The sequence below is a fragment of the Typopeltis vanoorti genome, chromosome 15 (assembly GCF_054136105.1).
Source record: "Typopeltis vanoorti isolate ZY-2024b chromosome 15, IOZ_Tvanoo_1.0, whole genome shotgun sequence".
Taxonomy (NCBI): Eukaryota; Metazoa; Arthropoda; class Arachnida; order Uropygi; family Thelyphonidae; genus Typopeltis; species Typopeltis vanoorti.
Genome location: NC_143563.1, coordinates 29,945,079 through 29,972,149, shown reverse-complemented (window position 1 = coordinate 29,972,149; position 27,071 = coordinate 29,945,079). Strand labels below are relative to the sequence as shown.

Here is a 27,071-nt window from a genome sequence, read left to right as displayed (position 1 = left end):
GATCAATAGACCTATATATCGAGAGGTTTTTCGTAAGATGGGGCCAATCATGTATTACCGCAATGCCATAACATTCTTCGAGATGGTCGAAACCAATGAGGTAGGCTTAGTATGAAGCAGTCGACCCATCGGACTGCTGTTGTCTCCAGGATTTCAGTTCGTTGACTCGTTCACATGCTTCGCTTTAGTTCGCCTCTTTAGAGAAGAGGCGGAAGTGATCTGATATGACGCATGACAGAAAGATTAGGTCAAGGTCAGGCAACATCATTATGATAAGAAAAGCCGAGTGTCTGAGCGCGTCCTTCCGCCTATTTCACAATTAAAGAAAGTGTCCTGTTGGCAACCCACCGTTTATGGAATTGCTTTAGATGGAATAAAACTGCATTAACCAAATGCTACTTTACTTCCTTTTCTACATAAATTAATAGTAATAAGTGCTCTATTATAATAGCGTACTTTTGTTTGTTGGGTAATTACGGAGACAGAGGGAATTTTCTGACAAAAGAAGAATAAAAAGCATTCAAACTTCTTGTCAACCAATGACAGGCAATTCATTCAGTCTGTATGTAATATTCCATTGTTATCATTACAAATCCAGCTTTATACTCGCGATATCATTTTGACTCGATCCAATCAGTATACACAGAATATACTGATCATTTAGGCTTAGCTGCTTTTGCTGTAATCCAACCTATCAATAAGAACCCATAAAGATTTTTATGAGACCTCTTTTTTAAAACCCCTTTGAAAAAGTAATGGCAGAATCTGCTGAGTGTTGCAGTTTGAGTCAACATTTTACTGCCACATCGTAAATAGTGGCGCTCCTAGTGGATGTGTTAGGATGACGTCAGTAATTCTACATGCTATAAAATACATTTTGAAGTTCTCTTTCATTACAGAGACGAATTAAGACCTCAGTTTTAGGGGTATAGTTATGATTTTGAAGGAGGCAATTAAGAAACACGTTTTCTTTAACCTTTTAAATTTTATTAATATAATTAATTTCAATTTTTTACTAATTATATTTATTTGTTTATTTAACTAGAAATGGACGTTATGTTGTTAATGTTGGTGTCCCTCCCTCAGTTTTTCGGCTACCTTAGTTTCTTTATTCTTTATTCTTATTTTATTTTAACAATAAACTTAATAAATTAACTCAAGTCACATTTAAATCACAAAGCGACTGTGTTCGAGAGTATTCAGTATTACAAGAATCCACTAACCGTTACAAATCTAGGAACATAGAAATGCTATTCATCTACATTACCAAAATTCGATTTTATTTTATTTTGACCCATCTAATCACTTTCTTGTTCCACTTTTTGCTCCTCAGGTTCAGCATCGTTTTGAGCTTACTTTACAAATGAATGCTTTACTTTATAAATTAATCTTAGTTACCATCCGAATTCGAAGCATAGGGATTGCAATCCACAAACTGCTTCTTTCAGACCAGATAAGCTATCCACTTCGTCAGTGAGGTCGGATATTAACTGCTTTTTTTTTTTTTATTGACAAGTCAGTCTTTTCGCATGACAAACGTAATAATCATTTGAATCATTTACTTTCAACTGTGAATCCATTAGAATGAAAGATGATCCTTTATTGTCCATGGTATATGCTTGGAAAGAAGTCAAAGGACACCATACTGTGGGGAACAAACAGCCATGATGGCCACCTTAATAAGATGTAGGATCTCCTTTCCCTGCGACCACTGCAGAAATCCTACGGAACATACTTTCCAGAAGCATAAGATAGCCATCAATGAGAATTTTGGACCATTCCTCCTGAAAGCATGTAATGAGATCCTGGACTGTTGTGGGGCAAACGTCCCTTGACCTCATCCGACGCTCCAGTTCATCGCACAGATGTTCAATATGGTTTAGATCAGGACTCTGAGAATTCCAGTCGAGTGTGGCAACGTTCATGTCCACAAACTCCGCAGTTAAAGCAGCAGCCTTCGGACACGGTGCACTGTCGAAAGAGCTTTCGTGGCACCACAAACAGAGGTCCCAGGCCAAACCAGGAAAAGCATAGGACCATACCATCATACTACGGGCTTCGAATTTCATAGTTGGGGGTTCGTCGCTCCGTAACACAGCTTTCCTAGCTTCCATGTCCCACTGTGCTCGCTCTTTGCTCTACTGATGCCATGTTATTATTATTATTATTATTATTATTATTATTATTATTATTATTATTATTATTATTTCGGGCGACTCCGGGGAGTCCTTAGACTCATCGAGGGAGGCCCTAAACATCATATCCACACAACTATTTGACATTCTCACAGTATCTATCATACCTTGCAGTGAACTCATTCACTGTCATAGCACCCGCAACAGATTCTGGCAGCTTATTCCACTCACTTACCACTCTAAAAGTAAAGAACCCAGCTCTAACACCCTTGCTAACCACACTCTTGCCCAGCTTGCATAGATGTCCCCTAGTTCTTCCACCACCAGTCCTGATCTCAAAAATATCCTTTGAATTAATCCTATAGAAACCCTTTAGCAATTTGAATGTCTCAATCATATCACCCCTCCTTCGCCTAGCGACCAATTTCTGCAACCCACAAATCTTCAACTTCTCATAAGGTTCATTCCATAGAGTTGGAGAGGATCCAGAGGCGAGTGACCAAGATGATAGGAGGTCACTCGCCTCTGGATCCTCTCCAACTCCTCCCCATCAAGAAGGAACCTAGATGACCAAATCTGGGCACAGTAGTCGAGATGAGGTCTTATCAAGGCTCTGTATAGAGGAACAATAACTTGCTTGTCTCTGCTCGTCAAAGTATTTTTCAGCAACCAAGTGATTCGATGAGCTGATTTAGCCACCTTTGCAATGTTCCCCCTAAACTTCATCTCCCTATCCACCAACACTCCCAAGTCCCTGGCCTCATCAATCTCCTGTTCCATCAATGTGGTATACCGCTGCTAATCTGTGGTTCAGGAAATGTGAGGTTTGCATATTGGGGTCCTACCGTGGAAACTCATGTTATGAGCCGCTGTTCTCAAATGTTTTTGTGCAGATTCGTGTTTCAGTCGATGCCCGAAACTCCGTATTCAACGTGTCGGCCAACAAATTGTTGTTTTTACATATTATCCTTCGTAGCACCCTATGGTCACTGAACGTGACCATAGGGTGCTATGGTCCCTATTTCCATCCCGCATTTCCATCCCAGTAAGGTATCACTGATTGTTGACCTGGGATGGCCATATTTGTCTACAGTTTAAACAGATACGTCTGCAACGTGGCATCCTATCACAATGTCTCTTTTAAACTATGTCAATTTCCTTTTCACAGGCATTTCACTCGATCACAGTTGCATTGACTTGGGACCATTAGAGCCCTCCAAAGAAAACCGGCTGGAAACACGTGACTCGTTACATGGCACGATTCATCTTGCTCATGGGGGAGGCGGGGGGAAAGGTCCGTTCACTTCTTTCTAACCAGTGTATGTAACGAAGGTTTCCTTTTGTTTTTCAACAGTATAAACGAACCTCGAGCAAAATTTTTTCTATAAAGCTTTGGTTTTTTATTATTTTTTTTATCTTTTTTAACCGCATTTAACACATATAACCGGGTGAAAAAAATCTGTGCTCTTTGCTTTCCCTTAAACATGCTTGTCTGAATACAACATATGTATTCGACTTTACTACTTTCTTGAAGACGACAGCTTCAATATTCAATCGCAACCAAGACAAAGAATGAATACCCGTTATAAACTACGTTTATCCTTTTCTTAAACTCGCAAGACTGGTTGCTATTACGGAAATGGATGAAGAAATTAATGTACAGATCTGAATATGTAATAAACACATGAGTGGTTACCATACATATATCTGAGTAAACGTCTTAACAGTTCTGTTAGTTGGTCTCTTACTGAGATGGAAGGGTTTTTCATCCCCCAAAATAAGCAAAATGACCAGGTGTAGACATACACAATTTATTATTATTATTACGTGACACCTTCAAGGAGCCCAAAGACTCATCGAGGGATGGCACCAACTATACAATCTCCTCTACAATATTTTTAACTTCTGCTAAAATTGAACTTCTCGCTCAACATACTTGTTGGCAGTATTAACTGATCGTTACAGAACTTTTTGATTCTGGGAAACTACTTTTTTTTGTAGTTTGTTTGCCACATAAAACAAACTAATCACATTTACAAGGTTGAAACTCAACTGCTAGGAACGTGTATTAGAATCTTTGTCCATATTTCAGCTCATGTGATGCATAGTTCAGTTTTCACCAATTAATAGGTCGTTACATCTACCGGGTTGGATATATATAGCAGAAATATCTCCCTTCCTTTTCAGCATTTACAACGCGATCAACGTTATACTGGTGGTATTAATATGGTCCTATGCATGCTTTGTATAGCCTTTAATAGATTTGTTCGGTTGGATTTCTTCTTTTCATTTTATATTTTATTTCAGAGGATTTGCAGTTAGCCGAATCCACAGACCATGAAGGGCAGGATGTGTCATAACAAAGCGTCTTGAATCATCTTTACTGGGAAAGACCTGGGTTCGATTCCAGTCTATGACCTGAGGAACCTTTCTGGTCTCTTTCGACTAAAGGTAAATTAGCCGGTTTCGCACGGTGGTAGAGGGTTTTTTCATTGGCAAACTCGAATATTTCTTTCCCCAGAACAGGCAAACTAGCCCATGAACACACACACTGATTTACAGTCATAAAATATATATATCTAATCCCTCATTAGGAGGACTCAACCCGCTCACCCACCCCAAAGGGACAGGGGAGAAAGAGGGGAAACCCCAAATCAATAAATAAATCAATGAAAGTAAGTTAATACAAGAAACGTTTTCTTAGAAGGTTTTGCAGACATCAGTTCATGACTAAAGCATAGAAAAGGGATGAAGGATATTAAGGATCCGTGCATATTTTATAACCAAATAAGACAGAAAGAAACTTAAAAGTTTCGAAATTTACTAGAGAGCTTATGAGAATGTATGAGGTATCAAAGTTGCCTTGACTTGCAGTACGTAAAAGACCCAGTCTCTGGAAGCCTGTATGTTTGTCTTTTATTAGTGCTTAAATTAGGTTCGACTGGCCCGATAGCTGTTTCGAACTGTTTGGTTCTCTGCAGACACCAGGCAAGAAACCGAGAGAGAGCAAAAAAGTCTTCAGAAATTCTAGGTCAGAAAGTTAAATTCATCATAAGTGAACCTTCTGTGCACTCTCTAATTATACAAGTACCCACAATATCGTAATCGGAAACCATACAATGGAAAATTCTACTTGCCTTTTATGAGATTGACTAAATCAGGAATTGGGGGAAAAAAGCCTAGAAAAATTTATAGACGCGACCTGAATCGAATTATAATAGTCTTTGTTTTCCCATAGCATTATGGAACTAGCAATACTTTTACAAAGCAACGTAGTGTACTCTTTTATTGAAAAAAAAGTTATTAATAATAAAAAAAAATCCGCTAGCGCCTTTTATTCTCCAAAGGTAGCATGCAAGATCATTTTACTTTACCTGACTCCTGAGTACAAGGGTATACGCTAGCGTATATTCTTAGTCAATTACACAATAGCTGACCCAAGACTGACTTCAATTGCCACTCAATGAGGAGAATATGGCAGCCAACTTCCACCATCTAGTTATCTCAACCCTACCACTGTATATTATCGGAAATAATGTGACTCCTAGGTCGATTTTTGGAGTGTATGGAATGTTTCAAGGAGAAAAAACCCTGCTCGACCATTCCAGGGATTAACTAACTTGGAAATTGGTAGAAAAGGCTTGCCAAAAATTCCTGTAGTTGTTGACCAGAATCGAACTTACTACCGTCTTTCTTTGGGTGACCTAGTGCTATGATGCAAACATCATAACTATTAATTTTTTCTAAAATAATAGTTATGATGATTAATACTTTCCTAAATTTCGGCAATGTTACATTGCCATCATCAAGGATCACAAAAAATGATATCTACATGCAAGCACTAATACTGGACAAAAAGCAGAGGAAATGCAACCAAAGTCAGCCTAAAATTCTAAAAAGCACCCTAGTGGGTTGAATTGAGTAATCTTGGCTGTTGGGCTAAAGATACGAGGGTTAATTCTTCCTAAATTTGGAGCAGTCTCATGCACCCAAATTTGTTGAAGTTTGGAAAGTTTTTCTGGGTTAAGGCAGATTCGAGGAACAGACTTTCATACTTGTATTTGCTGCAGTGTAATAGAGTAGCCTTCTTCCGTGTTCTGTGGTGGGTGTCCAAAGCATAGTTAGCAAGTCCTGAGTGGTTGTACTGATGGAACCAGATGTAGTCCTTGCTTTCAGATATTCTGATATTGGTTGTCCTGCCTGTTTGGACTAGCAGGACAGTTTGCAACTGCAAGGAACCTGGTAGGTTTAGGGAATGTGGCTGGTCTTTGGTGGAGCGGATAAGGGATGCCACTTTTCTGTGGCATGCAAGTGATTGTAAGGGTGTATTTCCTTATGACTTTTGTCAATTTTTTGGAATTGCCCTGGATATATGAAATGGTGATAGATTTTCAGTAATCTCTGCTCTGAGGGGGAGGGGGGCTTACGGTTAAAGGGTTTAATATATTTTTTGGTTTATTTGGGGGGATAGTATTCATTGGCTAAGAAAGTGTTGAGAATATGTCCAAATTCAGTAGTTAGGGCACTGTTATCAGAACTGATTAATTTTGCTTTGTTATATAGGATTTTTATATTCCCATATTGTTTGGAGGGCTGGTGACAGTATCTATTAGTGTACGTGGGTTTTCTGTAAACGGAGAATTCCAGGGATCCATCAGGCTGGCGTGTGTCTAGGAAGGGAAGACGTTGTTTGCTTTTTAACATGCCAGGATCCAGTTTTCTAAGGTAAACTGGATCCTGGCGTATTGACTGTGTACATGTCTTAAGAAATTGTGAGCGTATCCAGGCCATGTGGCTAAATGAAGAACAGATCATGTACTTAGGGTACACAGATAGTGGATTTATGTGGGACAAAGTTTAAGGCTTTTTCTTCAGAGGTCTCCATGAATAAGTGGCCATGTATGTAAACGTCATTTGAATAGGGCTACACAGTCTGATTATTATTACTATTATTATTAATTTAGTTGTTAAAGAATGTCTTTTGGTAACATTTGTCAACTGAAAGAAGTTGTCAGAGCAACTCAGAAATATAGACAATAGACTGCACGCCATATACATTCCTTTATAATACTAGTTACGATTAGTAACACCAGATGGCAGCATTGCTGCATGCAGTAGGGAAATGCTGCCATCTCGTGTTTTTATCTTACATATGTTCATAGTTTAGATTTATTTATTTATAACTGAAAAAAAGCTACTTAACAAAAATTTAAATGAAACTCAAGCGACTGAAAAATCGGGATCTATGTGTTTGACATTCAGTATGCCTTAAAAATTCTGCTATTAGTGTAATAATGTTTTGGAGTTTATATTTTTAATGAATGATGAACATATTCCTAGTTGATTTCCTATTAGCGTTTCCAACTAACGGAAATTAGACGTTAGAATTGTGAAATTGGAAATAAGTAAACCCAGTAACTGTTTTATTTCTAAAATAGATAAAAGAAAGAAAGAAATGATAAAAAGAACGTAAACAAAGAGAAATGCATTATATCTGAGATAGTTTGTTTGACTAATCTCAGATGGCGCCACGTACAAATTCTGTGTCTGATATTATGCACGAATTCAATTTGCACTGGAAATACCAAGAAAGATCATTAAATTAGAAGTCAAAAGTTGAGCGTTGTTGCGTACCCTGAAATTGACTGAAACAAGAAGATATTCTTGTTTCAGTCAATTTGACAAAGCCTTATCAATTAACTAGAAGCGATAAACAATTCTCTAAAATGAATCCTACGTTGCGTTTACATAACCCTAGCATATCGTATTAGTTGCCTTGAAACAAAAACAAACAAAAACATTTCATATTTTTAATTCAAGTGATTGGAAATTCATTATATATGATCATATTCATATAAAATATAAATAATAACTCATGCTTTGTTTTGGTACATTTCAGTTCTTAATGTTGCTCTTGAAAAGGCATCGATGCAATCATCCGTAGCAGGAAAAGGAATTCCCCAAAAGGCAGTAGATGGCAGCACAAGTCAGGTATTTAATTACGAAACATGTACCATGACAGAAGTCGAAAGAAATCCGTGGTGGTACGTCAATTTATTGGAACCATTTCTGATACAGTTGATTCGTCTCGATTTTGGAAGACCGTGTTGTGGTATGTACATGTATACATATTATTATTATGAAGGAATTGATATTATAATTATGATATATTGTTCATCTAACAATCTCTTAATGCGAAGCACTACTCCGCATTAAGAATGATATTCATTTGTTTGTCCGATGTGTGATTTCTATAGAGTCATTAGCTATTCAAAGGTTAAACAATATCTTTAAGCAAAAGAGAAAATGCACTTTTGGGATGCTGAAGAGGTGATATCTGTAACATTTTTATGCCAAGAGAGATTAGAGTAGTTCCAAATTCTTATCTAGAAATTGGGATTTTTTCCTCAAAAGTAAGACTGGAAGAAAATTTATTTTTGTTTTCTGTGATATAAAACAGGATCGAGTTTTGTATCATAGAACTTAAGAAGGTTGTTAGAATTCCACTCCAGAATTATTTGGTGATTAAAATTTAGAATTTTGTTAATATATATTGGAGAAGTTTTGGGCTTTGTGTGGTGCAAGGTTTCTCAAATGAGGAAGACGATTGCAAAATGTACTCTCGTCAGTGGAACTATGGAGTAAACTTCCAGTTAGCCGGAAAAGAAGCTTGATTCCATCAGCCTTGCAGTTATTTCATAAACTGTAGACAAATCTCGAGGTAACTATATTGAAAATGACCAGTAGGTCAAAACAGGCGTAAGAAAACTCCGAAAAAATAACCTCAAGAGTTTTACTATGACGGCCAAAAGATATTCTGTGCACTGGAGAAAATGTATTGCAAGGGAGGGAGATTATGTTCGAAAAGAAAATCCGATAACACCCATAATTAACATGCTTATAATAGCAATGTTTCCATAAACTCAACGAAAACGTAAATGCTTATGGAATCAAAATTATGGAGAGGCTTGTCAAATGATAAAATATTAGCTTATGTAGAGAAATGCAATGTGATATCTAATACGTAATAAGGATTTAATTAAAAGAAAGGAACCACCATCCTACTGAATGATCTTTGTGAAACCATCAGTTCTGCTCTGAATAAGGATGGTTTGCTATTCTGATCTAAAGCATTTCATATATACTTCAAATATCGAAAATTCACAAAGCTTCGATCCTGGCTTCGACAAGTAAAGCCAAAACAACAATTTGAAGTCTCCTGATGTGTACCGTCTTTGGCGTGGTTTCTCGAAGACCATCAATCCACTCTCAGTAAACTGGGATAAATCCGAAATGCTACTCTTCTGCTATTCAGCTATGGCGGTCGCGAGACCACGTCCTTGTGCGCGAGAACAACAGCGCAGTTAATCAGCGAATTCATTCACTGTCTAGCGTAAACTTAATCTATGAAAAAAAACAAAACAACAACAACAACAAAAAATATATATATATAAAGTGGTGGAAGTAGAGTACATATTGTACACATCTGGTTACATCCCATTTATTATTATTATTATTATTATTATTATTATTAATTGTGCATCGTGTGTCTTGATTCAGGCAGTTCAAATATCTTCATATAAACCAAAGACTAGCTTTGAAAGATGTATATAATCTATACTTACTACCTTCTGCTACTAATATTATTACTTTTATCATTATTATTAAGCATGAGTGTAAAGAAAAATGAATGTACTTAGCATTTTGTGCTGCATGTTAACAAAAAATATAATTGGAGATTATAAAGTGTAAAATGTTGTTTAACTCTATATACGTTTAATTTAATTTTATTTATTTATTTTATTTTTGTGATAATGAATAGTTGTTGTTTGCACTTGTGTACAAAACTTAGGCCTCATATGGAGGCAGCATGGCTTTTTCTACCTCAAACTCAGGTTTTTCTTTCTGCATATAGACAAATCAGTCACCTGTTACACGATTTACAGACAGGAATAGTGAACGACAGATACTCTTAGTGGACAATAGATGGCGTTGTGTGTTGGTGGTTAATGTTGTTCTGTGTGGATGGTTGATTAAGTAGAGACAGATGATGAGTTATATGGAGTGGAGTGTCCTCTGCGATGAGTCCTTGGACTCCATGGGGTACCATGTAATATTACTACTACTACTACTAATTTTTTTTAAACATTTTTTTATTATTTCTCAGATAAATTACATACATTATATGAAGACAATTATGCATAACAAATACTTTCTCGTACATAAAGATTTTTTAAATAATAATAATAACAATAACAGTTTACAACGTATATTATTATAATATTCATAATAATGATTATTACAGATGTTTCTTTGCACTTTTTACACTGTATATATACAATATCAGTGGATATAATCACTGTATATTGCATACTTTTGTTACAGTTATTACATACATTACATACACACACACAACGCCATCTGTGTGTGTGTGTGTGTGTGTGTGTGTGTGTGTGTGTGTGTGTGTGTGTGTGTGTGTGTGTGTGTGTGTGTGTGTGTGTGTGTGTGTGTGTGTGTGTGTGTGTGTTTACATGTGATACATACATTACATGCACCTGGTTACATATGATACATCTTGGATGAGAACTAATTTCTCTGCTTTCATCCTCGAAGCTTATATGTAAGCTTATGTGAGGATGACAGCAGTTGGTTATTATTTATTGGTTTTTAGCTGTGTTGGGAAGCTACGAAATCTTTGATTGAGAAATTCGCACGCGCACACACACGCACGCACACGCACGCGCACGCACACACACACACAAAATAACTTGAAATGTATTGATGCGTCGCTGAACTGGAAGGCTTGAACGAATATATTGTGTTTCATTAAGTTTGTATGGTATTTTGGGTGCGTGTTTCTTGTTCATAGTATGTCCTTAGAGCTCTTTTCAGGCTATTGTACTTTGTAAGGTTTCTGTATTCAAAAGGTAATTTGTTTATCATGTCTGGGATGTAGAAGTTTCGCGTGGCCTTTCCGTAGTGATTATTGTATTTATATGTGATATAATTAGTTGTCTGATGTCTTGTTATACGGTATGTATTTCTGACTGTCGTGTAGTTGGCATCGAAATAATGTTTTAGCAAAGCTGCATAGTGACATAAATGTTTTGCTGTCAGTATTTTGTGTTCTGACATTGCAGTGTATATAAAGTCGTTATTGTCTCTTTGTTACCAAAAGATCAGTTTTATCATTTTGTACTGTAGCGACATTAATCTATTTAGTTTGTAGGGTGCACAGAAAGCATATGTTGTTATAGCGTATCTTAGTATATTTTGGCGTAGTGCTTTGTATGTTAGTATTTTTAGGCGTATGGGAACTATGTCTTTTAACCTGTAGAGTTTGCCACTTATTGTTCGAAGTTTGTTGTGTAGATGGTTTATGTGGCTATTCCAGTTCATATCTGCATCGAGGTAAATTCGAAGGTATCGTATTGTTTCAACCTGAGTGATTGTGGTGGTTTTGCTGTTCTGTGTGTTTTTTGTGTTGGAAAGTGGATGTTGGATAGTTATATATTTGTTATCACCTGGTCGCGTCAGTGGATTTCTGAATATCATCAATTTTGTCTTTTCTGAGTTCAGGTGTATGGAGTTTTTCGTGAGCCAGTCTATGATCAGATTTATGTCATGTTGCATATTTGTTTGGCTATGCTTGTGTTATTGTGGATGGATATTATTGCTGTATCATCTGCGTATTGGAATATCTTACCTTTGAGTGGTAGCTGATTAATATCTTGCGTGTAAATGTTGAACAGAGTTGGGGAGAGTACAGCTCCCTGTGGCACTCCACAGGTTACTGGTAGCTCTCCGCTTCGGTTTGATCCGATACGTGTGATATGCTTTCTATTTTGAAGGTAGTTTGTGAACCACCTGTGAAGAGGCCCGTCTATTACAACATGCCTCAACTTTTCTAACAAGGTTTGATGTGTGAGTGTATCGAATGCTTTAGTTAGATCAATAAAGACTACCATGGCAATTTTGTTTTTGTCTAAGGCAGTATCAATTACGTCTGCGAAGTCTTCCAAGAGAGATGTTGTTCCCTTATTTTTCTGAAAACCATATTGTGTTTTGGGGATAATATGAAAGGTCTCTGTGTATGCTGTGAGTTTCTTCAGTATGATCCACTCCATAATTTGATTGATAATTGGTAATGTTGCTATGGGTCTGTAATTGCTGATAAAATTTCTTTTTCCATGTTTGTATATGGATGTAATTATGGCGGTCTTTAGCATACTTGGTATCTGTCCTATTTTAAATATTTTATTTATTAATTTTAGTAGGATAGCACTTAAACTAGTTGCATGTTGCTTGATATCTTTAGGTCTTATACCATCGATTCCTGGGCCTTTGTTTGGTTTGATTTGATGTATTGCAGAGAGAAGTTCTGCTTCTTTTATGGTTGGGAACCATAATGTCTGTTTTGATTGTGGTCCAACTGGAGGGTCACATTTTGGGGGAATATTTCTGTGCAGTTCTTGGATGGAGTCTGCAAAGTATTGGTTAAAATCATTTGCTAGTTGTTGGATAGGTTTTGTGTCTTTCATAAAGCTGTGTTTTATGGTTTCGGAGGCGGTGGTGTTGGGAACACAATCTAGCATCTCATTGATCAGATGCCAGGTTTGTTTTATGTTGTTTTATGCAGAGGTTAATTTGTCTGTGTAGTAGCTTCTTTTTGCATTTCCGATTTGTGTTGTAAGATGATTCCTTGTTATCTTATATTCAGTTTTTAAAGCTGTGTTATTTGGATATCGCTTTAATTCTCTCCATAAAGCGACATTTTTGTGTATTTCTAGGATTACGTTTTGTGTTATCCAAGGATTTTGCGTTGTTTTTGAACGAATTCTGACTTTCTTTATAGCTTTCTTATATATTTCCTTCAGTGTGAGTTTAATGTTGTTGTATAACATATCTGCTGAATATGATGTCAGGTGTTCCCAGTCTGTTTTTCTTATTTCGTGGTTGACTATTTCTTCGTCTATTATTGTTTTCTGTCGCTTTTCTTCTGTGTGACATTGCATGGATATTGTCTTGGTGTGCAGGTTTAGAGCGGTGAAGTAATGGTCTGCTACTTTGCACTTTATGACTGTTTGGTAGTGCTCGGACGTTTATATGATCTAGACAGCAGGCAGTGACAGTATTTCCGAATATTTCTTCTCTAGTACATGATGTTATTGTTGGTATTAGATTATACATAACTAGCGTGTCTAGGTATTGTACAGTGATGTTTTGGTTTTCGTTTGCAATATTTATGTTTATATCGCCAATTATCATTAGGTATTTGGTTGAGCATATTTCTTGGGGTGAAAGCCAGCAATTGAGTTCGCAAGAATTTTATCATGTTTAGGTTTGGTGGCCTGTAAATAGCATTTAGTATTATGGGATGCTGTCTATTGGTGGTATTAGTGATTTCGAGGCAAAAGTTTTCAGCATGCTCAAACTGATAGGCAAACTGATAATTGAGATCTTCTTATTGAACTAAGTTGGTGTCTTTTCTTTCACTCTGGCAACCTATCTATATCTTCCGAGCTTTTTATTTGTATAGACTTTGAAGTCTGTGACTTTCTCAAGAATATTTTGCCGTCTTTGATCCATAACAATTGATACTTTTTTTCTGTTTTTTTTTCTTTTCTTGCTTGGTTCAAAAGATTCTGATTGAAAGGTGTTAAATACTCAGATAGAAAGATTGGCGTATTGTCTTGCGATGCATTTACATCCTTGACAACTTGTTTTTTCAGTCTGCTGACTTTTATGAGATTGTCTCTTGTAGCCTTGCTGGTCAGACGGATTATTACCGGTGCGGGTCGTGGCAAGCCTTGTTTTTTGTTCTTCCTGGGAATCCGATTTATGGTCTGAATATCATTATGCTGTAGGGGGATGTCAATTGCATGGCCTAACTTTAAAACTACGTCTCTGAGATATTCTGTGGATTCAGTTTCAGGAAGACCGTTTATGACAAGGTATTCTTTATGTTGTTGTTGTTGATTTAAAATTTCGCATTGTAGTTTCAGGGAATTAAATTCTTGACGGAGTTCTGATGTGTCTTTTATCAATTTGTGCTGCCTGTCAGTTAGTGCATTAATGCTGGTTTTAATGTCTTTTACTGTTTGTAAGACTTCTACTTTTGAATTATTAAATCTAACAAACTCTTCATATTCGCTAATTTTTTTGGTTATTTGTTTATTCTGTTTATCAAATAGTTCTTGGACAAGATCTACCAAGCTGGCTTTTATATATTCTAAACCTTTTTCTAGTAATAAATTTACGGAACTCAAATTATAAGACTAACCGGAATTTTTTTGTCTGTTCAGTTCATCGTCCGATTCTGCCTCCGGTGTAATCAGTTGCGTCGTGGGTGGCGGCGTTTCTTTGTTCTCTCTGCAGTATAGGTATTTCCATTCCTCTCGCTTGGCAATGGATTTGCGTTGCCATGTTGTTTCTGAAAGTACGGAACATGTAAAGTGAAGATTAATATGGCATTTCCTGCAGGTTATATAACATCCGTTGGACGATAATTCCTTCAGGCACTTGTTGCACTTCATGGCTAACCTTTCTTCCCTTGGACAACTGTAAAGATGGCGACATCCTTTGTTCTATGCTCGTTAGTGACCACGGTGAACTCTGCTCAACCCTCAGCACACTCAAAATTTGGGTTTAACTTGGCCGATTGCGATGAATTATATATCACTGTCTTCAGCGCGGCAAGAAGAATCACTTTGTGACACTTTTAAATTAACAACAGGAGTTTGAACCACATTAAAGTATAAAAACTGGACCAGCGATACAACTATGCAACCGTTCGTATGCCTACACAGCGCCCTCTCTCCATATATTAATAATAATATACGGAGAGAGAAATAATAATAATAATAATAATAATAATAATAATAATAATAATAATAATAATAATAATAATAATAATAATAATAATAATAATAATAATAAACAATGAATTAAAATGATTTTCAATTTTCATGAATTTGTTTAGCCATAGAAATTTGTATAATGCAGTTAATGGTTATAATGGTTGAACATTTTATTCTGAATGTCTACTTCAATTTTTCGATTCAATAAATTTTAATTTAAACTGAATAACTTTTAATCTACAGTCATGAAAACTCAGTCATGGAAAATTATATCAAAACTAAGCAACGCATCACTGTTGTCAAGGTAAAACATTAACAGAAAGCTTGACCCAATGTTCATTTCAATAAGTAATAAGATTTTGTCAAAGAACGCTTCATCAAACTTATTATTGCTTTTATTATTTATACTTATAGATCAATCGAGAGATGTCGCAGTGGTAGTTCGTGTCGGAAACAACAGACCAGATGTGGCACTGAATGCTGTCTGTAATCGATATACGGGAAGAATAGGTAAGCTAAAGTTCGGTGTAAAATTTAAACCCGTTTTATTTCATTCAAGTTCTAACCAGTATCTCTACTTGCAATTAGCCGCTAAACACATTCTTCTAATAATTCACATTAAAACCGTAGTTAAGCACTGGAACTGATTTCGTGTATCACTAGGATATCTCACCAGATGGCACCACCAGCCATACTACAAGTAAATTTCGAACTCATCAACAATGAATCTTTTTCGCATCATAAATATGTTTGCTCTTATTCAAGGCGTGGCCCAAATATGTTAGCATCTCGCCATGAATGCCACATATAATTGCCTTTATTCACGTGCCTACTCTTTTGTGTAATGAAATAATAAAGAATTCAGAGGTCTATAGTAATAACCTCAAGCTTTCAAGCTAGTTCATCGGCGAACAACGTTAATGACCCCTCATCAAGCGTTCATGGGCAGTTACTTTCATCCTCCTGTAATTCCCTCGAGTCCTCTGAGCTCATAAATCCTCTTGGAGACTTAAAGCTCCTAGTCAAAGCTCGTGCTTCGATTTTAAGTAAGAGTTTCTCCATTTTCACGCCTCTTGCCAGCGTATTAGGATTCACCGTCGCTAAGAATCGCACTTTATAGTCTCTATATGCGAGATTCCTGGTTTTATCTTCTCTTTCTATCCGTATCTTGAGGTCGACACATCGTACGGAAATTTTTCCCATTGTACTCAAGAAGGGGGGGGGGATGAAAGGGGCCATATATCAAAACTTATCTTAACTGAAGTCGGATTACTTATTTCAGCGCCTTTGTTTTTCTTGCAAATCATTTATTATGCAGATCACATTGCTTTAAGTATCCATCTAATACACGAAAAAAAGAAATAATAATAATAAAAACAAAAACACGTTAAGCCATGGTTTCCCGAACAAGTACAAGAGATGAATCATTCATCAAATATTTATAGGTATTATTTCTGGGAAAATTCCCATGTTATTGTTATTATTTTATTATTTAAATTTAAATTTAAATTTAAACTGAATAGCTTTTAACTGTTAAAATATTTATATATTTATATTAGTTATAATCTACTTAAAAAGCATCAGTCCTTAGTTCTAACTACTTCTTTATATATTACTTTTTTTTTTATTAATTTTTCACTTTAATGTCAATAACAACATAATGTTTTCCATTTAAATAACTAGCTTAGTGAAATATATCAATTTATGTTATGCTCCAAATATAACTTTCAGCAATTTTTAATCAGTAATTTACATTTTATTTTTATGTAGAAGAAGGGCGCCCTCTTTATCTTCCTTGTACAACTCCGGTTTTAGGCGTATTTGTTAGTATCCATTTGGAAAGTTCCCATCCTGCAACTTTATCGATATGCGAAGCTTTTGTATACACTGAACAAGGTGAGATATTTTGGATAATCGATAGCTCAGTTACTTGATCCCACAACACATTATGTTTCATTTATACAGCGATACTTATATGTTTACATGCAAAGTTACTTATCTATCTATATGTTGTCACCTATCGGCAACAGATAGAACTAAACTCATAATGCGAAACTATATCACTGATCTTAGTTTATTTATTTTTTTTATTATTATTGAAAGTTAAATTCTTATTTAATACAGTAAACCTAGTGATTTCGACAACTCCAAACCATTCTACTTAAAAAGAAATCAATAAAATAAAGTAATTGGTGTTAAATTTATTATTAAGTTGTATGTTGAAATAAATGAATGAATATCAAAACTTAAATTATAACACGGAACTCTTTGAAAAATACCAACTTTTAGTATTTTTTTTTTAAATATTATTATTTTATTTATTTTTGTATTTTAGCTCTTCCTGTTCACCAATGTCCATTGTTCAATGATCAGCCTCCACGCAGCAGCGCCACCTACAATGGCCGATGTTATTCGTTTTACAATAATCATGCACGCACCTTCGACAGTGCGAAACGATTTTGTGAATTACGAGGAGGAACTTTGATAGACGACAGTAATCCAGCACTACAGGGATTTCTCAGTTGGGAACTCTATCGACGTCACAGGAAAGATCAAGATGGGGACTACTGGTTAGGAGCTATTCGAGATCCTGTTAACCGTAGGAACTGGAAATGGATTAATGGTGAGAAAGAAAATTATTAGTAACGATATTTATTCTTATGTTTGACAATATGCTCAATAGATGGCAGCACAATGAATATATTTATCAATTATCTGTATTTTAAGAAGTTATAATAATAATTTTTTAACACTTTATTATGTCTTGCGTACTTATAATAATTACATTATAAATAGAAATTAAAAAAATTATAAAAATTACATACATATAATACGTTTGTATGTATTATATATTATGTATTATATAATACATATAAATACATATATAATAATAATAATAATTGTATTTTTTAAATTCATTGATATTTTGTTATTAAAATTATGAGGTCTACTTTTTTTTTTAATTTTTTTTAACAATGAATTTCATACAAATTTTCCTTTTTTTGTATAATGTATTAATAATAGTTACTATAGATGGTAATTTATAGTTGCAATTGAATAAAATTAAATTTCTATAACAGTATTTATAGTATAACAATACGTATAGTATAACATATAGTACAATTTTTGCTTTTAATGTATAAAATGCGCTGTAACTACAACACTTCAATGTAATAAATGGATTTTTTTCTCATTCTGTTGATCTCAGTTGCGATGTAATGTCTCTGCTGGCATCCTCGAAGCTTTTTAATAAGTTTATCTGGGGATGACACCGGTTAGATATTTTTTTACTGATATGGTTGCTGTGTTGGAAGTAGGCTGATGTTTGAGAGGTCAAATGAGTGAGCTGAAATGTCTGATTAAAGTGAAATTGCAGATATATTCGGGTGTTATTACATCTGTCTTGATGATTCACATTCATTTTTATAGTGGTCTTCTTTTTGAACTAATTAGGAGACTTCCCCCCCCCCCCCCCACTGTGGCAGCCTTTCTATGTCTTCTGCGCTTTTGATTTGTATCGATCGGCTTTGAAGTTTGTGACTTCGTCAAGTATATCTTGGCATCTCTGATCCACAGAAATTGGTAATTTTTTTCTGTTTATGCTTTTCTTGCTTGGTACAAGATTCTGGTTGAATGGTGTTAAATATTCGGATAGGAAGATTGGTGTGTTGTGTTGTAATGCGTTCAAGTCCTTGGAAACTGGTTTTCTCTGTCTACTGGCTTTTATGAGTTTGTCTGTAGTGGACTTGCTTGTAAGACAAACTATGACTGGTGAGGATCGTGGCAAGCCTTTTTTTTTTTTTTGGTCTTCCTAGGAATCCGATTTATGGTCTGAATGTCGTTATGCTGTAGAGGGATGTCGATTACATGGCCTAATTTTAAAACTACGTCTCGGAGGTTTTCTATAGGTGCAGTTTCAGGAAGACTGTTTATGACAAGATCTTCTTTATACCATTGCTGATTTAAACGTTCGTTTTGTAGTTTTAGGGAATTAAGTTCTTGACGGAATTCGGATGTCTCTTTCATCAAATTGTGTTACCTGTCAGTTAATGCGTTAAGGCTGATTTTAAAGTCTTTTACCGTTTTGACCAAATCCTTATATTCGCTATATTTTTTTATTTGTTCGTTCTGTTTATCAAAGAGTTCTTCCACAAGATCTACTAAGCTGGCTTTTATAGTCTCTAGACCGTTTTTCTATTAGTATATTTAAGAAGTTCAAATTATAGGACTCTCCTGCATTTCCTTGTTTGCCAGCTCGTCGTCTGATTTTGCCTCCGGTATAATCGGCTGCGCCATAGGTGGCTGCCTTAGGTGCATTTCTTTGTTCTCTCTGCAGAGTAGACACTTCGATTCCTCGCGTGTTGCATTGGATTCGTTTCCAAGTTGTTTCTGAAAGGCTGGCACATGTAGAGTGTAGATTCCTAGGGCATTTCCTACAGGTTATATGATTCCCATCGGACGATATATCCTTCAGGCATTTGATGCATTTCATGACTCACCTTTCTTCCCTTGAGCAACTGTAGTGTGATTGTAAAGATGGCGACGTAATAATAATAATAATTTAATGTTATTAATAATAAAAAGCAACTCAGGAAACTCTAAACCTTTAAAATGTGAGGTAATTTGTAAATTAATCTTTGGATAGCCTCAGAATGGTAAAAATATTTTCCAAATAATGCTGTAAGTATTGTGAACAGTTAAGCTGGACTATCTGATGTAGTCCTTTTTTACCGATAGAGGTACCTGGGATAATGGCAACATAGGAATAAACACGCGATGTACAATAAAAATCTAACTGCAGTTAAAATGAAGGCATCATCCCAAAGGTAGACAAAATGCAAGCACATGCAATCTGGCATAGTAATATTTCAACACTTTTACATTACCGTTTTTGTTTTTGCACAATAGTCGAAATTGAAAAGAGAGGTTTGGTGCTGTTTCTAATGTTTCATGTAGAAAAAAAAATCAATGTGTACATTTTTCAGCGGTAATACATTAGAGATTCTACGAGAAGAGAAACGTTTGTGTCTGGCGGAATATGAAAAGATGGGATGCATTAAAAATATTGGTAAGGGATTTAAACAGACCCAAGCACTAAAGATAATACTTTGGTGTTTTGCAAGAGATGTTTATAAAGAAATCACTGAAATGCATCAAATATTCTAACGATCTTCTTTCCAACAGGTCAAGAGATCGGTGTGTCCTTTTGGAATGTCCCTCCAGGGAAGGGGAACTGCTCTCGATTTGACAAGTCTAAGGGGTGGCTGTGGTCTGATGTTGACTGTGATAGCAAGCTTAATTTCGTCTGTCGTCACAGTAAGTATTTCTCTGTTGACTTTTAAGAATTAATGTGAAGTACATATTTTATTTTTTAATCTCTCTCTCTCTCTCTCGATCAGATTTTTTATTTTTATTATATTTATTTCTTTGCTTTCATCTTTTCTCTCCACGTTTCCCAACCTTTTGAGATAATGCAAAACAGTGGACAACAAATTTACATTCAATTTAGCACTTATCCTCTTCCTAAATGCGGGTTGTTCACCATAGATTTGCTATCTTTTGAATTTCCAAAACACTTCAAAACGGCACTAATCATGTTAGGAATAAACTATGTCACCTCTCTATAGAGAATTATTAATATTTTATGTTTCGTGAAGAAAAGCATTCTTTCAATATTAGAGAGCATTAATTGAAAAGTCGATTCGATGTATAAATAAGTTCACAAACAAATTTTGTGCAAAGAAAAGTCTTTTATGTATACGTGTGTGTGTGTGTGTGGGGGGGGAGGTGAATGGGTTTTAATCGCTTTTCATGATTAACTACATCGCCTTCAATATGGATAAAATACGTCACCCTTCATACCCTTCGTTTCCATCATATATTTCGATGTAATATCGATGCCATTCCAATTTTAATATGTACTTTGCTTCCATGGTAACCTTGACGTGTATATACGTGATGGCCAGTCGAGTGTCTTTTTAATATTATTAGTAAGCTGCTATCGTGTGTTAACTCGCTAATTCTTTCCCGCTGCTTATAAAACAGGGGAAAATAAAGGAAGAAAAATTCAAAATACAGAAACGCTTTTAATACACTCGTTGTGCTTGTAAAAGAGCAGTAACTCCACCAGCTGCGTGGCTTTTGGTTCGTTTTCTTCTACATAACGGCACGGAAGATATCAGAAAACCAAATTATTGATCGTCGCCACTGAGAAATAAGTCACAATCTGGCCTGACATGTCTCGTCTACTAATGAAAAACTTCAGGTATACTTCGGCAAAGGAGCTAAAGTGGCTCTTGTCACATTACTGAAAAGTAATTTACAATGGCTCTGTATATTCTGTGTATCTTTTGACCTTAACTGTTACGCCTGACCAAAAATAAACGAATAAATAAAATAAAATAAGCATCCAGACCTACTTTTTTTGTTTTAGCTGACGCTCAATGCTGTGATATGTCTCTAACGCCATTTATTCCCGTTTCAGCTCTATTTAATTTTTGGAGACTGTGCGGGCAGTTCAGTCTCCACTGGTAGCTATTCAGAGATAGCTGGCCAAGACTATTACTAATTTTAAGCGACAGCCAGTGAAGAGACGGCTAACAAGTGCCGCCATCTTGTGGCTCCTAACCACAACACAATATTTTTAATGTCTGAAATAGTGTAGATTCTACTGTCAGTTTACTTGAGTTTACGGGACGAAAAAAATCCGTTTGCCCTGCCAGAGATCGACTAACTCGAGAACCGATCGAAAAAAGGCTTAGAAAAAGTACCTCCAGAAGGCGACTAGAATCGAATTTTTATCTTTCATCAGTTTTATCTTTCCAGCGAAGAAAGTAATTAAAACTAACACGCTTTCTTTTAAATGCAAGAAACACGTACGCTATTAACCAGCATGCATGGTACGCACTTATATGTTTTTTCTGATTGAATTTTTTTTCCTAACTGGTCATAAATGATTATTTTTTTTAAACGTGCTATTAAGTTAACGCTATTTCGATACTTTAATACACTGGCTTGCGGATACTCCACCTTCCTGTCACTTAATACGCATGTCAAGTTTTGCTAACATTACACGTAGCCCTTCCTGTTTTTCTCTCTTCTTTTTTTTAAAGTTATTTCTCCTCTTCACTCTTGGCATTGTGCTAGCATGCGCGTGTATTCTCCCCATAACAACCTAGAGCTAGTGACAGCATTTTAATTTCAATTTTTTTTTTTTTCCTTCACTTTTCTCCATCGGTAAGTATCGCGAACTTTGAAAGCCTTCTATCGATTCTCACTATCCGCACGTTTCCATACTCGGAACACGAGAATAAGGAAATTAATTTCCACTAGCTTAACTTACGAACATCCTTCAGCAATTATTTTTAAATGCCTCAATTCTTTAAAAAAAAAAAAGTAGTTAAAAAGAAAACCGCTACCAATTTTGGAAATCTCCTACTGCCAATAAAATTATCGTTCCCATAATAGTTCATAGTATTCAAAATAAATACTATGCTGGTGGTGTATTTGTATTTCAACAATTGGGCATACAATGCAACTGATTCTTTTATTATTATTATTTTATTTACATGATTGATACACTGTCAAAATACGATATCATACAAACAAAAATTTGACAGTTGATGCAGATGATTGATGCAGAACGATTCAGATGCCACCCAAGAATCTAAGAATAGTCCGTCAGGTAGCGTCGTAAAATATGGACTGTTCCAAGTAATGCTGTTTTTCGTAGGTCATATGGGGTCACTTCGTTGATGTTTAATTGTTGTAAATAGTTGGACAGCTTCTTTGAGGTTGCACCAAGTGCACCGCTAACTATTGGGATGACTTTAGTGGGTTTAAACCACAGCCAGTCGATTGTCAGATCTCGATATTTAATTTTTTTTTTTCAGTTTATTTTAACCCACTAAACAAACCTACGTATCTTCAGCATATATCTCAGGTCTTCAAACTTATCATTACGAAACCAAATGAATGACAAAAACTTGAGCATATTAATATGAAAGCCAAAAAACATATCAATTCATTTTGCAAACACTTAAACTGATTTTCTAAGATAAATTTTGAAGTTTTTATGCAAATTTAAAAATACCTTGAAGAGAATTCTTCTTCTTCTTCTTCCTATGGCTCTAAGGCCCCAGATTACGCCTTACTTCAGGTTTTGTTGCATTTCTCCTCCAGTTTGGAATCCTGACTAATGGCGTTTATCCATCTTGTTCTAGGATTTCCTCTTGGTCTTTACCAAGGGGGTTTCCTAATACTGTCATTTATCATACGAAAAACATGTCCTGCCCACTATAATTATTTTTTTAATCTTGGTTAAATTTCACATTTTGGGTTCATATTTTGACGTCAATCTGAAGGAATCGAACCCAGGTCATTCCGACCAAAGGGTTTTGTCTATATCGACTGAGCTACGGAGGCTCGGATGAGTATGCTTAGGAAAATTGTTAACAAAGAAGAAACAAGGAAGAATGGAAGAAGCGAAAAGCAGAATAGGAATGGGATGGGATGGTCAGCTTTTTGGAAAATTGAAGAGATTTTTAAACAGCAAAATAAAACCTGAGAACAGCGGAAGACTGTTCAATCTATGTGTATTGCCTGTTATGACCTACGGAGCAGAAAACTGGTCATTCAAAGAAGGAAATAATAGATAAAATACAAAAATCAGAAAGAAGGATGGAAAGATGTCTACTAAACATAAGGCTCAAAGATAAAAGTAAAATAAAATAAAGGAATATAGATGAACAAAAGTTTTACCGGAGTGGCAACCACACGAAGGTAAAAGATATGTGGGAAGACCCGAAAGAAGATGGTCAGACATATAAGGAAAACAATTGGAATTCTTCGCTGGGTACCAACAAACTTAGAATAGACACAGATGGAGAGAAATGGGGAACATCTACAGCTAGAAGTCGCTGTAAAATGGGTTAAAAGAACAAAGAAGAAGAAGGGTTCTTCATGGAGTTGGTATCATTCATAGTTCTATCTGATCCTCCAGAGACCATTATCATTCGCTGGCCAATATTTTTCTAAGGATTTTCCTGTTTATAGCTGAAATCAAACTCCTCCTTCTTATCTGTTATATGCAGGTTATCATCCATAAGCAGCAACTGGACGAACTAGCGATTTATATAGTTGCAGCTGAGTCTTCCAATGGATATCTTTTGACTGCGCTTCTATCATCTCGATTTCAAGGTTCTCAATTTTCACAGGTTAGAAAAACATAAAAGAGTGCTATTTTCAGTAATGTGCAGTGTTTGTAAAGTAATAATGTTCTATTCATGAGATGAGCAGATATATATATATATATATATATATATATATATATATATATATATATACAGGGTGTTCGGGATAAATTTGACATATTTATAATTAATTATATTTTTCCGTAAGTTACATGTATTAACACACACTTCTCTTCATTTAAAAGTTTGGACCCTTCTTCATTCACATACAAGATGTCAGAAAGGATGGATAGCTGGAACCCACCTGAATCATGGAAGAGAATAACTTGTATCATGATGATTCGTGCCCGCCATCAAAATAAGGATATTACGACTGCTGCCCAATGCTCCCTGAATACAGTACAAACAATCAGGCATGAACTAGAGACTTGCAATGGTGACTACGAGGATGTAGCAAGAAGAAAGATCCCTAGCAGACGATCTGATTGCGTTCGTACAGCAGAATTCCTCGCAAATCTGCAGGAACAGGTGTTGAAGAACCCTGGCATTGGAATTCGGGCTTTGTTCGTGGAGTTGCTAACTGTAGTCAAGCCCTGGATAACAAGGGTAGCCAATGGTAGGCCGTATGTATGGCAGCAGGATTCGGCCCCTTGCCACACCTCTGGGAAAAGTCAAAAATGGTTGTCTGAAAATTTCTACGACTTCACCAGTCCAAATGTTTGGCCTCCAAACTCCCCAGACCTTAACCCCATGGATTATTTTGTATGGGGCGCAGTTGAAAAAGACACCAATCGCACTTCCAGTAATACAAAAGCCCAGTTAATGGATAAAATTAAAACAGTTTTTGCGGCCCTTCCCAGGGAGACTGTAGCATCAGCTTGTTCGAGGTTCCGAAGCAGAATTGAAGCTGTGATCGATGCTAATGGTGGTTATTTTGAGTAAATCTTGTTGATAGTATTGTAATTAACTCTGCCTGTAATGTTTTTTTGTCAATTCATTAAATTTAATAGATACAAAGAAGATTTTCTTTTTCCTTACGAAACTGTCAAATTTATCCCGTTCACCCTGTATATTGAGGTAATGCAAACAAATGTTTTTTTTTTTTTTTTTGCAGAACCCACTTCTTGTGGATCTCCAGAAAAACCTACGAATACTACAGTTCTAGCTCGAAATTTTGATGTCAACTCGGTTGTTGAATATCAGTGCGCTCCTGGACATCTTCTTGAAGGACCACGAATCAGAACTTGCCAGTCGAATGGATTCTTTACCAACTTTCCTCCCAAGTGCACGTGTAAGTAATATAAATAGAAATTCAATAATATTAATGCAACTAAATTAACGCTATTTCATGTTAATAGATGGCAGCACAAGTCTGTTAAAATTTGGGCTTCCAAATTGTATTCATATTTTTTGCCCCGATGTGTTTATAATTCATCTCTTTTTAACGTTTATCTTCAAAATTAGTATTCTGTGTTATAATATTGTAAAAAAAAAAGGAGATGTCTACTTGATGTTCTAAATTTAGCCTCGCTTTGTCTAAGAATGTATACTTCAGATACTTAACGATAAAAAGTAAAACAAAGTGATTGTTTCTTTCAGATCTTCAGTGTGGATACCCAGCACCAGTTGCTAACGGTGGTTACAACCTTCGCAATGGAAGCAGACATTACTTAAGCCGGCTGGAGTATTTTTGTCAGGAAGGATACGTACTGGTGGGTAGAGGAACACTTACGTGTGACGCAGATCGCAAATGGAATGGTCCACCACCGAGATGCGACCGTTGGTAGCTTTATGTTATCAGTTAAAAATTAGACTAATCAGTCAAATAAAATTAATACAATCGTTTTATGGAAACTGCATGACGCAGTTTTTAATATGAGACATGAATGACATGTAGATTTAATAAAATGTTTTCGAGCCCATTTTTATTAAGTATGCCAATGTTATAAAATTAGATAATTTTATTTTAAACATAAATATTTAATATATTAGAAAAACTATTCATAAATTAAATTGTAAATAAATGATTAACATTTCATTTATTTTTTTAACAAAACATTCCCACACCTTAAATAAATTATCATAAAAATTGTATAACTAATAATAAAAATTGAATTAAAAATTGAAAGAAGCGTTGAATTCATTTAGAATTAAATTCTAAATTAATATTTTAATATTTGGAATTTAATAACCGTTTTCTAACTTTCCACATTAATATTTTCTAAATATTTAAATTTTTTAATTGATATATTGATATTTAATAATTAAAGGTCAATATTTAAAAACATTACTGTAGAATTATTATTTTGTAAAATTTTAATGATATGCGGAGGTGGTAGAGTTTTTCGTCAAGCGTATAGACAAATGGATCTAGTACTTACACGCGCAATTTATCTACATAAAATACTATACTATTAGTGACATAGATGGCGCTGTGTGCGTTGATGGACGTTTGTGTAAACAGTGGACGGTAGGTGCACGTCCTCCCGAGATGAGTCCTTGGACTACTTGAAGGTGTAAGATAGGGTGACCAGATTTTCAAAACAAAAAAAAAGGGATATTTTGAATTTTTCAGCAATTAAAAAAGGGACACTTCTGGTATGCTCGTCCACTTGAGCGTTTGTGTCCTTCCATTCTTCCATCTTGGAATTCACAACATTATTTATATGGCTGACCTCATCGAATAATTCATTTTCATCAGCAACATCGAATATTTTGCTGTCAACATCACGGATTGCTTTTGGGCTGCTTTCAACTTCAGCCCAAGTTAGTGGCGTTTGCAACTTCGCTGCATGAAACGCAAACAAACCTTCTTGAGCTGCAAGACATTTACTTTCGTCAGTTAATTTCTCTTTTGCATTTTTCGTGAAAAATGATGTAACATC

General features: G+C 35.6%; 1 protein-coding gene across 1 annotated transcript in view; it reads left to right on the top strand.

Annotated features, from left to right (window-relative positions):
* Positions 1-27,071, top strand: part of LOC150098555 (seizure protein 6 homolog) — a 68,224-nt gene that overhangs the window by 29,561 nt on the left and 11,592 nt on the right. Inside the window, exons 3-9 of the mRNA XM_090405271.1 lie at positions 8,035-8,247; positions 15,410-15,505; positions 16,766-16,891; positions 17,331-17,618; positions 20,180-20,311; positions 25,301-25,477; positions 25,786-25,965. Of these exons, the coding sequence (XP_090261397.1) occupies positions 8,035-8,247; positions 15,410-15,505; positions 16,766-16,891; positions 17,331-17,618; positions 20,180-20,311; positions 25,301-25,477; positions 25,786-25,965 (1,212 nt within the window). The remainder of the gene's footprint in view (positions 1-8,034; positions 8,248-15,409; positions 15,506-16,765; positions 16,892-17,330; positions 17,619-20,179; positions 20,312-25,300; positions 25,478-25,785; positions 25,966-27,071) is intronic.